The 16,961-nt window shown below is 40.1% G+C and overlaps 1 protein-coding gene across 3 annotated transcripts in view; it reads right to left on the bottom strand.

Annotated features, from left to right (window-relative positions):
* LOC122074006 overlaps nt 1-16,809 on the bottom strand; it is a 30,317-nt gene extending 13,508 nt beyond the window's left edge. The window contains exons 1-4 of one of the 3 annotated variants that reach the window (XR_006138940.1): nt 16,429-16,806; nt 15,764-15,917; nt 10,941-11,115; nt 161-276 (exon numbers count right to left, since the gene is read on the bottom strand). Coding sequence is in view for 2 of the 3 variants with exons in the window: in XM_042638771.1 (XP_042494705.1) it covers nt 161-276; nt 10,941-11,115; nt 15,764-15,917; nt 16,429-16,590 (607 nt within the window). In the remaining variant the exon portion in view is untranslated. Of the gene's footprint in view, nt 1-160; nt 277-10,940; nt 11,116-15,763; nt 15,918-16,428 lie in introns of all 3 variants that reach the window. The other 2 variants (XM_042638771.1, XM_042638770.1) reach the window with 2 other exon arrangements.
* Between the last annotated feature and the right edge of the window lie 152 nt (nt 16,810-16,961).

Below are 16,961 nucleotides of genomic sequence, written 5' to 3'. Positions count from 1 at the left end.
CCCCCCCCCCCCAAAAAAAAAAAAAAGAGGAAACCCATTACCATATGTTCCATTTACTGAGTTACAAAATTGTTTTTAATAATTTCGATAAAATTTTTGGCAGTTCCATGCATGAAAGATTATGATGCAGTGAGCCAGTGACAAAGTACCACCATCATACCTCCAATATCTGAGATTTTTGGCTTCTCATGCAAAATGATTCTTGCCGCAATTGAAGCCATTATTGGCGTAGTGAAGTTCAATACAACAGCTTGAGACAAAGGTAGGGCTTGTATGCTGACAAGAAAGATCAGCTAAATTATGGTCATTAATTAGACACCTTATGGTCACTATTTCCATGTATCCAGACAATAAAGTTACAAACCACTAGCACAAAAATTACAAGAATAGAAAATCAAAAGTATTGACAAAGGAAGAAAAGGAAACAACTATGAGTCAAAAGACTTGTAACAGTCGTACAAAGTATCATAGAGAATAACCAAGTAATCATTATAGCTCAAGATAATAAACTTCTGTCTTAATGTCCACCTCCCAGCAGTAGTTATGTAACCTAAAATAATTTCTAGTCTAAATCTAGGTTTTCCAACATATTTCAAGGAAATTCCACCCATTTCACATTACTTTGTATCCTAAGAAGTTCCACCCTATTTTATGAACCTCAATTTAGATTCATTTATATGAAAAAGATTAAGGGCCCGTTTGATAACGTTTCAAGAAACGCATTTCTGCCGTTTCTGTTTCAAGAAACGGCAGAAACGGAACAAAAAGCGTTTGACAAACTCGTTCCGTTTCTCCTGTTTTCATAAATATAAATCAAAATTTATGGTGATTTCTGTTCCTAGAAACGGACATGACGAAACAAGTATGACTTGTGTATGACTTGTTTCGCCGTTTCTGGAAACAGGGGAAGGCCACGATTATAGCTTTGTGCCCGATAAAAACTAGTCCCCGTCTCTCACGCTTCTCTTCTCAAGCTCAACCACCACTTCTGTGATCTTCACCGCCGCCTCTGCAATCTCCACCACCACCTCTGTCTGTCGCTTCTCCACCTCCCGCATGCCCCTCTATGATCTCCACCTCTACCTCTGAAAAGCTGTAGCAATAGCTCTGGCTGTCAGGCATCTTCCGCCTTAGCTCTAGTACGCCAAGGCTCATATTTCACCTGGAGGTCATTCTCCTCTGCAACATCGACCTTTGCTTTGAAGAAAGTGACAAAAATGATTTTGTCGCCATTGATCTCGAGATGACCGGAGTCACGAGCGCTCCATGGCGAGAATCTTTCGCCCTTTCCCCTACGATGTTCGGTATCTCAAAGTGAAGGACTCTGTAAAGAAATTTGCCGTCGTTTAGTTCGGTGTATGCCCCTTCCGCTGGGATTCATCCAAGGAATCGTTCGTTGTTCATCAGTGATTTTAAAACCTGAGCAGACTGATGAAACTTGGTTCAGCCTGAAGATGAGTTTGAGAAGTCCTCTGATCCCCTTGAGCGTGGGATGGGCACCGGTGGAATCGTTTGTGCCGCACTAGTAGCGGACAGAGAAGGATTTAGGGATGGTTTTCTCTGCACAAGTGGGCGGCGATCGTCTGACAAAGTTGCTGAAAGACCGAATCTTTCCGATTGATATTGGTGCTGACGGTGATCGGGAGGGGAGGGCGACAGTATTGTAGAGGCGACGGAGTGAATCGGACCAAGGGAATCAGATTTGGGGGAATTGGAGAGCTCAGCTGACCAAACCACCTCGCTTTCGTCCAATTCGAAGGGCACCGAATTAGAATCCGGCTGTTTTCGGAGGCCAAGTTACCGGACCGTCGAATTCTGGTGTTGCAATGAGTTTATTTGACCTGAGGAAGGAAATGGTGCAAGAAAATTAGCTTCTTTTCTTCATCTTTTCTTGCAGGTATTTTTTTAATGGAGAATCAGGTTTATCAAACACCCAAAATTCCGTTTCTGGAACCAGAAACGAAAATTTCTGTTTCTGCCGTTTTTTGAAACAGAAACGACAGAAACGTTAGCAAACGGGCCCTAAGTTGCACTATTGCAATATGTTGGTCCCAGGTTCAAAACTTGGAAACAGACTCTTCTGCGAAGCAGGGGGTAAGGTTATGTACAACTGCCCCTCCCAGACCCTGTAGTAGCGGGAGCCTTGTGCACTAGGTTGCTCTGTATATATGAAAAAAGATTTATTGCTAGCATGTTTGATGCTTATAGCCCCTTTGGTTCCACAAAAAATTTAAGCGGGATGGATGAAGTGGAGAGGAGCGACCGGAAAACTATATGACCAACGTATTCCTTTAAATCTTAAAGGAAAATTTTATAGGACTGTTGTATGATTGGCTATAATGTATGGGGCAGAATGCCGGGCAATTCAGAAGTGTCATATAGATAAGCTATGTGTAGTAGAGATGAGGATGTTAAAAAAGGATGTGCGGCAAAACTAGGAGGGATAAAGTACGGAATGAATGTATTAGAGCTGATTTGGGAGTTGCCCTGATCAATAACAAGGTCCAAGATTGTTGTTTGAGGTGGTATGATCATGTTCAATGGAGGCCTGGGGGCTCCCCAGTAGGAAGTGATCTGATCCCAATTGAAGGAGCTAAAAGAGCTAGAGGTAGACCTAAATGACAATAGGAGAAGTTGTGAAGAATGACATGCATAGTCTATATCTTGCTCCAACTTCCAAGCATGACCACAGATAGAGCCTATTGGAGGGCTATGATCCATGTAGCCGAGATTCTCCTAATTTGTTGGGCTATGCCTCTTTCCTATTGCTTCCATTTTTCCTTTTTATTTCCCATTTTCCATTTTTCATCTCATTTCTCACCCCTCGTTTCTTCATCTCTTCATTCCCCATTCTTTTGTTCGGATCCCTATCTCCCTACTTTGTTTTGCATGGATCCATGTAGCCGACCCCATTAATTTAGGATAAGGCTGAGTTTGTTGTTGTTGTTGTAGATTTGCCCTTTTGACATAGCACCCTCAAAAAGTAAACACAGAAAAACATTTGTATATCTACAATAAAACTATTTTTGTCATGTGATCAATCACCTAGCTGTGGTTAGAATAACGTCACACTTTATACACTACATAATATGTTATCTTTCTACAGGGCAAAAAGAAATGCATGAGGAATATCATAAGGGGGACATGAACAGAATGTTAGATATATTAGTTATGTTGCTCTAAGGATAGTTTAGTAAGTTGTCATGTTATATTTTTACTTTTCCGTCCTTAGGTAGGTATGTGTAATTACTTGTAAATATGTTGGTGAAGTAATATATAATCATCTTCTTCTTCATCTCTCCTCCCGTTGTTCTTCCCTCATCCACATATTCTAACTTGGTATCAGAGCACAAGGTCTTGGTCTGAGAGTCGTATTACAAGTTTCCCACTTCTATTTCCTCTCTTTGGAACCCTAGGTTACAAAGGGGTTCCTAGGAAGAGATCATTAAGTGAAAAAACTTGAAGAATCTATGGGATGAGCTTGAAGGAAAGTCAAAGCTAACCCAAGAGGAATTTTTATGTGATTATGTGAAGAACTAGAAGGTTGAAGCTGCTTGGAGTTCACACCCACAAAATCCAAGTTATTTATGACTACCGCCAGCTCTCCCTTGGGGATTCCTCCTTCTCTCTCATCTGGCAGCCTTTGGAGGTGAGGTATACACCATTTGGATCGCCCAAGGCCTCCCTACCAAGCCTCTAAGCACTTGGCCATAGGGGGATTGAGTAGTGAGCTCATAGCTCATTTTTATGTAGGTTGGAAGGTACCGCCTCCCCTGTTTTTCTTCTTTTTTTGCTTCCACAGTTCATTTTGTGATGGATTCTGGCCACGTTGGCTTTTGAGATGTATCGGTTGGGACTCTTAAAGTATTATGTTTTAACTTTCTTGCCCTAAAGTATTCCTTGATCTGGTTTTGCTTTGGTATTGTGTGTTTACCTCTTGTTGGGTTTATCTCTGAGTACCTGTGGAGGCAAAGTTGGGTAGAGTGTGTACTCCCCACCTTGTGTGTGACTTTTTTTCTATAATATGTCTGATCATAGTGGACTTTGGTTGAAGCTGTTTGGAGTTCACAACCACAAAATCCAAGTTATTTATGACTACCGCCAACTTTCCTTTGGGATTCCTCCTTCTCTCTCATCCGGCAGCCTTTGGAGGTGAGGTATACACCATTTGGATCACCCAAGGCCTCCCTACCCAGCCTCTAAGCACTCGGCCATAGGGGGATTGAGTGGTGAGCTCATAGCTCATTTTTACGCAGGTTGGAAGGTACCGCCTCCCCTGTTTTTCTTCTTTTTTTGCTTCCACAGTCCATTTTGTGATGGATTCTGACCACGTTGGCTTTTGAGATGTACCATTGGGACTCTTGAAGTATTATGTTTTAACTTTCTTGCCCTAAAGTGTTCCTTGATCAGGTTTTGCTTTGGTATTGTGTGTTTACCTCTTGTTGGGTTTATCTCTGAGTACCTGTGGAGGCAAAGTTGGGTAGAGTGTGTACTCCCCACCTTGTGTGTGACTTTTTTTCTACAATATGTCTGATCATAGTGGACTTGGGTTGAAGCTGTTTGGAGTTCACAACCACAAAATCCAAGTTATTTATGACTACCGCCAACTCTCCTTTGGGATTCCTCCTTCTCTCTCATCCGGCAGCCTTTGGAGGTGAGGTATACACCATTTGGATCACCCAAGGCCTCCCTACCAAGCCTCTAAGCACTCGGCCATAGGGGGATTGAGTGGTGAGCTCATAGCTCATTTTTACGCAGGTTGGAAGGTACCGCCTCCCCTGTTTTTCTTCTTTTTTTGCTTCCACAGTCCATTTTGTGATGGATTCTAACCGCGTTGGCTTTTGAGATGTACCGTTGGGACTCTTGAAGTATTATGTTTTAACTTTCTTGCCCTAAAGTGTTCCTTGATCAGGTTTTGCTTTGGTATTGTGTGTTTACCTCTTGTTGGGTTTATCTCTGAGTACCTGTGGAGGCAAAGTTGGGTAGAGTGTGTACTCCCCACCTTGTGTATGACTTTTTTTCTACAATATGTCTGATCATACTATCATAGTGGACTTGGGGCCCTCTTTGAAGACATTTCAACCAGTTCATCAAGTGGTTTTACTCATCCTACCCCTATGGTTTTTGATAACCCACATACTCAGATTTTTATTTTGAAGTTGGACAACACTAATTACTTGGATTGGGCTCATTCAGTGAAGCTTTCATTACAGGGTAGGGGAAAGCTTGGATATGTTATAGGTACTATTAAGGCTCCTAACCCAGATGACCAGACATATCCAAAATGGGAGACTAAAAACTTCACTGTTATAACATGGTTGATTTTTCTATGAAACCTGAGATTGGAAGAAGATTTATGAGGAAAGAGACTACCAAGGATATTTGGGGCTGTGTTACTAAAACTTTTGACCGTGTGGGTGACTTGGCCAAAGTTTATCAACTACTCCAAAAGGTCAATGGCACGAAGCAAGGTGATAGGACCATTTATGAGTACTACAACACTGTCATTAGTCTCTAGGAAGAGTATGATCACTATAGGGACCTCCAACTGTCCAACCCTGAGGATGAAGCTAAGGTTTATCGAACACTTGAAAAGAAACATGTTCTTATCTTGCTTGGTGGGTTGAATCCCGAGTATGAGCCAATCTGGATACAAATCTTGGTCCGGTCTCCTCTTCCATCCCTTGATGAAGTGTGTAGCTATCTACAGAGTCAGCTCTTACTACTAGCTCTTATAAAGATTGGCATGGTGGTGGCCGAGGTAAGGCCCACCTCGTGGAGATGACAGACGATGTGATCATTGTGGGAAGTCTGGGCACACCAAAGCGAGATGCTAGGTTCTTCATGGTCATCCTCCTGCCATGTGTGATGGTTCTAGTGGTGCTCGTGGTGTACGTAGCAAGGCAGCTAGCGCCCACAGTGTTCAAGTTGGGCCTGCTACTACAGGGTCTGCTCTTAGCACACAGGCAGAGCATAATTCCCTAACTAGGGAGGATATTGCAGCATTCCGCAGGGTCATGTCACAACTGGGAGGCTCATCATCTTCTTTACTTCTAGCACCAAATTCCTTAGCTTCAGCCTCACAAGTTTCCTCATCTGCTCTTTCCACAGCTCCATCCTGGGTTATTGATTCTGGTGCTACGGATCATGACTGGTACATCCAATTATTATGATACGTACTCTATTTGTTCCGATAGGGATAAGCTCAGGGTTGCCTATGGCTCTCTTTCCTCCATTTCTAGTAAAGGTAGCATTCCTATTACATATTCCATTTCACTTGATTATGTTCTTCATGTTCCTAACCTTGCCACTAATCTCTTATCTGTGAGTCACCTGACAAAATCCCTAAACTGTTGTGTCACTTTTTGTCCTTCTCATTGTCTCTTTCAGGATTTGGTGACGAAGAGGATTATTGGCAGTGGACGTGAGAAGAAAGGGCTCTACATACTTGAACCTCAATCACCTTTTTTGGCTACAGCTCAGTCCTATGTGTGTGGACGTACTGATAGTAGTTCTGTGGAATCTGTGATGTTGTGGCACCAACGTTTAGGGCATCCCTCTTTTGTTATTATAAGGAAACAATTACCTCATTTATTTATTTCTTTTCCTAGTTCCCATATTTTTCATTGTGAACTATGTATTTTTGCCAAATATTGTCGGTCTTCTTATCCTTATCATGGTAATAGATCTACTGTTCCTTTTTATGTTGTGCATTCTGATGTTTGGTGGCCTTTTACTACTTCTTTTCTTGGTTTTTGCTACTTTGTTTCACTTGTTGATGATCTTTCCCGTGCTACTTGGATTGTTCTGATGAAGCATAAGAGTAACATGTGTCTTCTCAGACTAAACTGGACCCCAAGGCTCTTAAATGTATCTTTCTTGGCTATTCTTTCACTACCAAGGGTTACAAGTGCTACTATCCCCCTTCCAGATGAAGGCTTCTCTCCAAGGATGTCACTCTCCTTGAGTCTGCTCATTTTTTTGCACCTCATCAGCATCCTTTTCAGGGGAGAATAATGGGAGTGAAAAGACTACCGATGACATCCCTTTCCTTTTCCTATTGCCTATCTCTCCTTTTATGCTTGACATTGGGAAACACAAAGAGGTGGATATTATTGATGTTGGAGATCATTCAAGAGGTGACTGAGGTTCAGGTAATGAAAAGGTGACCATTGTGTTCACAAGGAGGAACAAAAAGACCTGCTAAGAGTCCTCTTTGAATCCAACTTCTGAGATCCACCCTCCTCAGTTAGGTAACATCCTTCCTTCCCCATCAGAGTTAGATTTTCCTAATGCTATTAGGAAGGGAAAGAGAGCTTGTACTAATCCTATAGCTCAGTTTGTTTCTTATGACTCTCTCCCCTACAAGTGTTGTATTTACTATTGCTCTCTTATCTGTTTCTATTCCCAAAAATATTTCTAAAGCTATGTCTGACCCTAAGTGGAAGCAAGCCATGACTGAGGAAATGATGACCCTCGAGAAAAAATTATACCTGGAAATTGGTTGACCTTCCAAAGGGGAGAACTTCAGTTGGATGCAGGTGGGTCTACACAATCAAGTACTAGTCAGATGGTACTATGGAGAGGTACAAGGCAAGGCTGGTGGCAAAAGGGTATAATCAAGTGTATGAGATTGACTATCAGGAGACATCTGATCATATAGCTAAGCATAACACCATAAAGGTCCTTTTGTCTCTAGCAGCGAATAAGAATTAGCCATTTTATCAATTGGATGTGAAGAATGCCTTCCTACATGGCGACTTAGAAGAAGATGTGTATGCAAACTCCTCCTAGCTTTAAGTTCCCTTCAGCTGCAAGAAAAGTGTCTTCTCAAGAAGGCTTTGTATGGTCTTAAACAATCTCCAAAGACCGGGTTTGAAAGGTTCAGATAAGCCATTCTGAAGAATGGCTATTCCCAAAGTCAGGCTGACCACTCTAGTCACTAAGCGCATAGTTGTCATGGCATCGCCTAGGCGGCGATTTGGTGTCTTGGCGGAAATATCAGGGCATGGCAATGCTACGATTTATGGGAGTTACAAATGACGGTCACCATAGTCGTATAGGCATCGCCATAGCAGCGCCATGTATGCCATTGCATACCTGATATACTCGGTGATTGCTTTTTTGTATTGGTTGTTTTTTTTTTAACTTGTTAACAATATTGAATATTCTCTTTCTTATATTTTTATTGGCAGGTGAAATAGAAAAGACTAAAGAGAACAAAACCCTTGACGACCAATCGACTAGTTGTCTCAATTTCTCAAATAGATTCTCTGAACCCTCGAACCCTCAACGCCTCGAGCCTGCGAGTGACGCCCTTCTCCTTCTCTGGCATCAAGAGCAAGGTAAGGGCCTGCGACGTCTTTCTTCTTCTCCTTCTTCATCTTCTTCATCTTCACTCTACTTCTTGTTCTTCTTCTCCCCTTCTCTCCTACTTCTTCGTCTTCTGCTTCTTATTCTTCTTCTTCTCTGCTTCTCTTTCTCCTTCTGCTTCAGTTCTTCTCCTTCTCTGTCACTTCTTCTCTTCTTCTCTTCTTCTCTTCTTCTCTCCTTCTTCGTCTTCTACTTCTGATTCTTCTTTTCTGATTATCTTTCTCCTTCTTCTTCTTTAGGTCTTCTCCTTCTCTGTTTCTTCTTCTCTTCTTCTTTCCTTTGCTCCTCCTTCGTCTTCTGCTTCTGATTCTTCTTCTTCTCTACTTCTCTTTCTCCTTCTTCTGCTTCAGTTCTTCTCCTTCTCTGTTCCTTCTTCTCTTCTTCTCTCCTTCTCTCCTCCTTCTTCGTCTTCTGCTTCTGATTCTTCTTCTTCTCTGCTCCTCTTTCTCCTTCTCTTTCTCCTTCTCTGTTCCTTCTTCTCTTCTTATGTTTCATAACAGCATAAATAGAAATATAGAATTAGTTAATGTTATTGGTTAACTAATAATCTTATATACTCTGTTTTATAAAGTGTATTATTGGTTAACTAATAATCTTATATACTCTGTTTTATAAAGTGTATTATTGGTTAACTAATAATCTTATGTACTCTGTTTTATAAAGTGTTTATATCTTTACAACATGTATACTTAATGTTAATGTTGCTTAATGTTGGTTTTATAAGTTATAGGGTATATATTGTAGGCTTGTAGCATGCTAAATAACTTTAGAAAATAGGGAAAATAAAAAAGTAGCATACTAAATAACTTTAGAAAATAGGGGAAAAAAATGACATGTGGGCGATTTGACCGCCATGGCAACGCCATAAAGGGCGATTCATCGCCAAATCGATTAGCCACCACTCCACCACCTTGGATCGATTTGACGCCGTGACAACTATGACTAAGTGTGGTAATGGCACCACTACAACCCTGATTGTCTATGTTGATGACATTGTGGTAAGTGGTAACTGATGCTGACAGGGATGAGATAGCCAAGCTGAAGAACTACTTAGCCCAACAATTTGAAATCAAAGATCTAGGACCCTTAAAGTACTTCCTAGGGATTGAAGTGTCTAGATCCAATAAAGGCATACTTATATGCCAAAGGAAGTTTATCCTAGACCTATTGAAAGAGACGGGAATGTTAGGCTGCAAACCTACAGATTCTCCTATTAAGCAGAATCATAAGTTGGAGGAAGATGTTGGCCCTTCTCTTGTTGATGCAGGGAAATATCAAAGGCTAGTTGGGAAGCTTATCTATTTGTCTCTGACTCGTCCAGACATTACTTATGCAGTGGGGGTGGTGAGTCAGTTTATGCATGCTCCCAAGAGTGGGCACATGAATGTGGTTTATTGCATTCTCCGGTACTCGAAGTCCTCTCCAGGAAAAGGACTACTTTTTGCCAAGCATAACCACATGAAGATAGAAGGCTTCACTGATGCAGATTGGGCTGACTCAGCATTTGACAGGAGATCTACATCAGGCTATCTATTGTACATTTGTAGGGCAACCTAGTCACATGGCGGAGCAAAAAACAACCTGTGGTGGCTCGGTCTAGTGCAGAGGCATAATTTAGAGCTATGGCCCATGGAGTGTGAGCTCCTCTGGTTAAGAAAACTGGTCCAAGAGTTGGGAATTGATACTGAGGCACATATAAGGCTTTACTGTGACAACAAGGCTGCCATAAGTATGGCCCACAACCCTGTGCAACATGACAGAACAAAACACATAGAGGTGGACAGATACTTCATTAAAGAGAAGATTGACTTTGGTTACATATGTACACATTTTTTTAGGACTAAAGATCAGATGGTTGATATCTTCACAAAGGGTCTTCTTCATCATCAGTTTAGGTCTATGTTGTCCAAGCTGGGAATGTATGATATTTATTTTCCAGCTTGAGGGGGGAGTGTTAGAGATATTAGTTATGTTGCTCTAAGGGTAATTTAGTAAGTTGTCATGTTATGTTTTTACATTTTCCCTTTTTCCCTCCTTAAGGAGGTATGTGTAATTACTTGTAAATATGTTAGTGAAGTAATATATAGGTGTTAGTGAGATTTTACTCACAACACACTATTCCACCATACCATTGATTTCTCTCTTTCTCCCTCTTCTACTTCTCCATCTTCTTTTTCATCTCTCATCTCATTGTTCTTCCCTCATCCACATATTCTAACTCATAAATGAAATATAGGTATCCCTTTGTTAAATAGTTTATTAGAAAACCACAAATGGTACATGATAATCTTTCTCAATTCTATAGGGCCACTAAAATACTTAGCAGATTTGCAAGGGCCTTTCAAATTTTATTCATTATATATAAAATAAAATAATAGAATATGCGTTAACAAGTCAGAGAAAGAATAGTTCTCAGAAATTGCATCCAGATCAAGTTGAATCAGCCAATCCTCAGGTGATCTCATTATAGAGACAACATAATGGAACCCCTTCCTTCTTAGAAAAAACATCCTTTAACAAATAAGCCAATTTAGATAAAACCAAACAAGAAATACAGTGCCACTTACCTATATACAAAACTCAACAATGAGAGAAATCCCAATAAGGCTCTCAAAGACAAAAGCTTCCTCACATGAGATTGTCCAAATATAGGTAATCCGGTCCTTCTCAACCACACAAATGATGAGATCAAGATAATTGTACATCTTGTAAATATAATTTGAAACAAAGGAACTGATCGAACTGTAAACAAAAATAAGAAAAATAATCAATCAGTGGTATAGCAATATCTTGTTCAAATGAAGCATCAGAAAGGAAAAAGACAACTATTAAGATAATGGTATTACATATGTAATAATCAAAACCATACTTGATCAATATAAAATCTAGCCTAGCTTCCTGAGAAAGGGACAAGAATTTCTGTCTACATAAACCAGGTATCATTCTTGACCTATAAAACTCATGTACATAATTTCCAACTCAACAAAATTTCTTTACCAAAAGAGAAAGAAAAGGAAATCTGATACATCGCAAAATGCAAACCCAACCTAAACCAATGATACTAATTTGGGTCAAGGACGATGGTTAGGTATTGGTCAGAGTATCAGCAAGTAGTTATGATGTAGATCAAAGCTTGAAGATGAAAAGAAAAACAAGAGCCAGAAAACACTGTTCACACGAACAGTAACACGTCAGAAGACACTGTTTACGTGAACAGTAACACGGGACTGTTCATGTAAACAGTACTTTGTTTCAAAATCTTCTATTTTTAGTTTCCTTTTTAGTTAACTTTAGTTAGTTTCTATTTTCTTAGTGAGCTAGTTAGTTTCCTATTTTATTAGTCAGAGAAGTTTCTATTTTGTAACTTAGCTTAGTTTCTTTTTTATCATTAGTGGTGAGTTTCTAATTTACTCTTATTTGGTTAGCAAGCTAGAAGTGAATTTAGAAGGTTTTATTTACAGCATTAGTTTCCTTTTTTATTATGTCTTTGTGTCCAAGCAATTTAAGGCTATTTAAAGCCCATCAATTATTATGAGAAGATAGATTTAACTATTTAAGTTAAACAAAAAAAAATGGCTTATGCTGTTGTGTTGTGGGATGCAGCTAGGTGAGATACCTAAACCTAAGAATGAGATGCACATTCACTAATTTACTCTTACCCTTCTCAACCCTCCATCGAATTCTCTTTCTTTTCTTATTTTTCTTTTACTTGTTTGTTGTGAGAGAGTGTTTGAGAGATAGAACCAAGCCTATTAAAGGACATCTTCTCTATTCAGCCAGAATTTCAAATCATGTCTGGGATTAGGATCACTTGTAATTCTAGTTCTACATTAAGTTACATAAGATGTCATGGATACACATGTAAACAACTGTATAAATTCAAATCTCAATTGTCCAAAGCACTCCTAACCAGCCAAAGGAGGTTTCCTAATCTTCTCTGCAACTTTGCACTCAATAAACAAACAAGAATAGACTCTTCCCACTCTAGACATAAGAATGTCAACCTTGTGAAACAACTCTAATTATTATTATGTTTTTGGGGGGTGAATAAGCATTTATTTTTCTTATGGGCTGTTCCCCAACTCAAAGTCTGAATCTGAAGTAATAGCAGAATTCCAAAACATTGAAAAAGGAAGAGTGAACACAAAGGAGGAAGCATATTGGTTCTATCACATCATTCCAGCTATCTAGTAATGGAGGGAGACCTATGATGGGAGTAGAGTAGGTTTAGGAATATCCAATCGCATTGACTTGCAGGCCCAGATTAACCAATACCTTAGCTGATGAGCAAGCAAAATTTTGCACACTCTGCATCTTTTTCTCCCCTCTTTATATCCTTTTGTAGCTCTTCCTTTCTTTGTCTCTTCAAAAAACCATTATCAGCTATGTATGTTGGGGAGTTTATGGATTTTTTCATGATGTAGCTGCTATTTGTGCTATCTTTCATATTAGATAGGTTGTACTATTCCTATTCCATTCACTTAATAAATTGTTATTTTTCAAAATGAGAAAATAAAAAGAAATCATGCAAGGGATCCAAGATGAGATCATCCAAAAAATATCTAGATAAGAAACAGCCATTTAGCTCAAGAATCCACACCCTGTGATAATGCATCTTTAGGCAAGAAATAAGACGAACTAACTCATTTGATTCAACCTCGTAAACCTCTAGGGAAAAATAGTTCAAAGAATGACCGAAGAGGTACCAACATGAAAGGACAGGAGAATACTCAGAGGTAGACATGTAAAAGGTTTTGGAGGAAAAAAAAATAAAACACTCACTGCGAGCCTTATCCCCCTAACACAAGCATTCCCCGGAATTTTTTTTTGTGGGGGGGGTGGGGGAGGGGCAGGGATGTGGAATAAATAATCAGATCCTATTACCTTCCCAGTCTCATAACTAATAAAGAACGTAAATTGGATATATAAGGACACTGAGATGTTAGAGTTTGGTCCATCTGAGTCTAACTCATTTTGACTTGCAATTAGAGATTGCCACAAACTAAAGGGAATTACCAAAACCATTCCTCTGAAGTGCATAGTTTGTTGACCCAACCGTTCTGAAGCCTAACCCCTTCCCTCATTTTTTTTTTCAAACAATTGCCCAATGAAGTGGTATCTTTTCCTCACTCCATGTTCCAATGAGAAATATATCTGAATTTGTTCTATACAGTTTGTCATCTTTATAAAGTACTTATACTGGGAGATAGTAGTTGAACAGAGACTGAATCACAAACGAGTCATAAGTGCCAACCAACACTAATTCTTCATAGAGCTCCAAGACACCTATTATTTATATAAAGGGTAATTTATAGCGCCACCCCCTAGAGAATGCCACAATTATAAGAACACCCCCTCTATTTCACCAAATTAGACTCAGACCCCCCTCCTGTCAGTTACTGTTAAATAAAGAGTTAAAATGACCGTTATACCCTTGTCATTAACTCACGTTACCCTAAGCCTTAGTCACAGAGAAATTGCGGCCAACATCGATCCGCTACTTGAGTCATTTGAAGCAGCAACGGCTCTAGAAGAACTCATTAATGTCATAATAATTTCTCCAATTGGAGTGAGGGGCGGTGCCATTCCGACTATTGTCGACCTCGGAATGAATAACATTGTAGATAGGGGTGGCAGCACGGTTTAAGAAAGCGTCTTCGCCTGAAATAGAAGGGATAACAGGTCTACCCGTGTTCTCGTCGATGAAGTCTTCGAGGATGCGATTGAGATCCAAGGCCATGTGATGGAAGATGTAGGAGATGCATTCTGGGACAAATCGGAGATTCGCAACTTCGCCTCAGATGAGGAGGTACAAGGATATATGGAGGAGCTCATGGCGGCGATTAGAAGCGGAGGGCTCGCGGTGATCGGAGATCCAAACGTTTGACTTGTGGCCAAGGTAAGAACACCAGGAGGTATAGTTCTTGAGAAGCTTGCGATGAAAGCTGCGGAGAACATTGGGTTCGAGGGAGTCAATGTTGTCCAGGAGGGTGTCCGAGGTGCATCTAGGCGTTGGCCAGGTGAAGGACCAGGTGCTCTCTCTGGTTTCGAACATTGTCGCGTTGGAAGCCCAAGAAAGCACCAAGCTAGTCTAGTAGATCCATGCCATCGTGCCATACGACAAAGCGGGGTTTGCGGAGATCTCCCACCGTGTGGAGTGTAGCGGCGGCGACGCAGACTTTTGGGTAGCAGAGGGAATGGTGGTCAAGGAGGAGGTTATGCATGAGGATGATGTTATAGGGTTCTTCCTCTGGTGGGGCTGTTCAGGTGGAGGGTGATGTGGCGCTCCTCCGATGGAGGCAGTGCATGAGAGAGGTGGTCGCGCCTCAAGCTTATGGCGTCGGATTCGCCGATATAGACTCTGAAAATGGAACATGAGCTTCGGCCGGAGGAATTGTTCAATAATCTCGGTGATTCTAAGGTCTGTCACTTCATGCAAGCTAATCGATCCTTGTTTATATCACAGACATTGATCCTGCTGATATGACTATGTTTGCCCTGTTCGTAATCTGGGTTCGGCTCCCTCAATTTTTTACCCATACTCATCAAATTTTGTTTCTTTTTCTCCTTGCCAATTTGAAATTGAAATTCAACGAACTGAAACTGGTCAGAGGGGTCGCTATTGTCATCCATCACCAATGCCACTACCGCTGTAATCTCGATAATCTGAACGATCGTCGGTGGTCCAAATCGGTAGATTTGGGAGAAAGAAATAGTAACTTTTTAAGGGTATTTTGGTATTTAAAATAAAATATAGTAGCTGACATCAGCATATAAGGTACATTCCCTAATAGTGACTAACGGTAGGGGGTCTAAGTCTAATATGGTGAAACAGAGGGAGTGTTCTTATAATTGTGGCATTCTTTAAGGGGTGGCTCTGTAAATTACCCTTATATAAATTATCTTGCACCAGAATCAAAATTCAGAAAAAAGTGAGCCCCCCATGTATTTATAAGATGGACATTGAATCCTTTTTCCAATTTTCTCAGTATATGGTTTCTTAGAGGAAGTATAACTAAATTTTTTGTATAATGGACCATCTAAATAAATATCAATTTACTTACATATGTAAATGATCAGCACTCAGCACTTGGCATGCTGTCAATGCAAGCTCTTTAAGGAAAGAATTAGTCATAGTGAATAGTAAGTTAGTTGCTAATCCCAAACCCATCTTTCCACTCAATTAGAAGGAAAACTTATATTGCATATAAGAAGTGTTTTCATGACCATTACTTACTGATCGGTTATGAAACAGGCATTAGCTAACGACTGCTATAACCCATGGTTTCCATAATGAATTTCCAGAAACTCTTCATATCATAAGTAATCATTTGATTCACAGTCCACAGGTTACCAGAGAATAAAGAGATACAAGAGGAAAATTGTTAACCTGGGAAAATATCTGACAAAATTTCCATGATAAAGTAGATGACAGATGATATGGCCATGCACATTAAACCGGAGTACTTAGATCCACTCCATATCCACAAAACAACCTGAATGAATGATGAGATCTCTGCTTCAGCTATCTTTGTCACTTGTTCCTGCAAACAGAGAACGTACAAACCACATGAGATCCCAAATTTTGTCTTACACCTAAATTTAACATAAAACTGGCAATCACAAGGCAACAAAGCATGCCAACCGCATCCCACATTGAATACAATATCTTGATTTTGCCACAAACAAATACCAAAATCAAACAAGAACCAACAGAAACCCCTATTCATTGCAGAAATTTCTACCTGCGGGTCGAGAGGACCAAAAGTAAAATATAAAAAATTTCAAATTCCCAAACTGGGAAAGGAAGCTTAAATTGTTGCAGACAAGCTCCCAATCCGAAGTCTCCGGGTAGACGAAATCAAAAACTGTTTGTATTCAACACAATTACATACAAATCCAAATCTTTATGATCACAATTTAAGTTTAAAAGACAAAAATAATGAATAGGAGAAAACTAGTCGAACAAAACAACCAATTCTTGGAGGAAGAAAGGAAAAGAAACAGAAACCGAAGTAGAAAAAGGAAACGACTAGTGAAGAGAAATTGATTTACCCTGGGCGTTTTCCTAACATAAGACACAGAGAAGATATTGATCTTAGGCTTCTGCGCAGGGCCCAGCAGAGGAGTTATTTCCGGAGATCCTTCAGCCACACCGTCGTTTGCTACAAGTTCGACCACATGATCTCCTCCTTCGTTCATTTCCACCGATGCCATACAACCACGAAATCCTGGTTCCCTCTCCCTCCCTCTCTCTCTCTCAACTATGATGACAGTGACGACGAGCCAATGACTATTAATCTATTACCGACAACAAAGAAGGTACAAACTACACAGGGAGAAGCTTAGGAGCGAAGTGCTCTCCTTCTTCCTTCCCGGAAGTAGACATCTAAACGGTCAACATTACATTACAATGGACCTTAAACCATACCCCCAAAACAAAGAAAGAAAACCATTACAGGGACAGTAGACCCCAAGTGTTAAAGGACCAATCAGATTCTTTTATTTTAAAATAAAGCTTCTAGTACAGAAAATTTATTTTATATTTATGTTTAAAAAAGAAATTTTAAATATAAAAAGTCCGTCTT

This window comes from Macadamia integrifolia, chromosome 3 (assembly GCF_013358625.1).
Source record: "Macadamia integrifolia cultivar HAES 741 chromosome 3, SCU_Mint_v3, whole genome shotgun sequence".
Taxonomy (NCBI): domain Eukaryota; kingdom Viridiplantae; phylum Streptophyta; class Magnoliopsida; order Proteales; family Proteaceae; genus Macadamia; species Macadamia integrifolia.
This window is presented reverse-complemented; position numbering and strand designations above follow the sequence as displayed.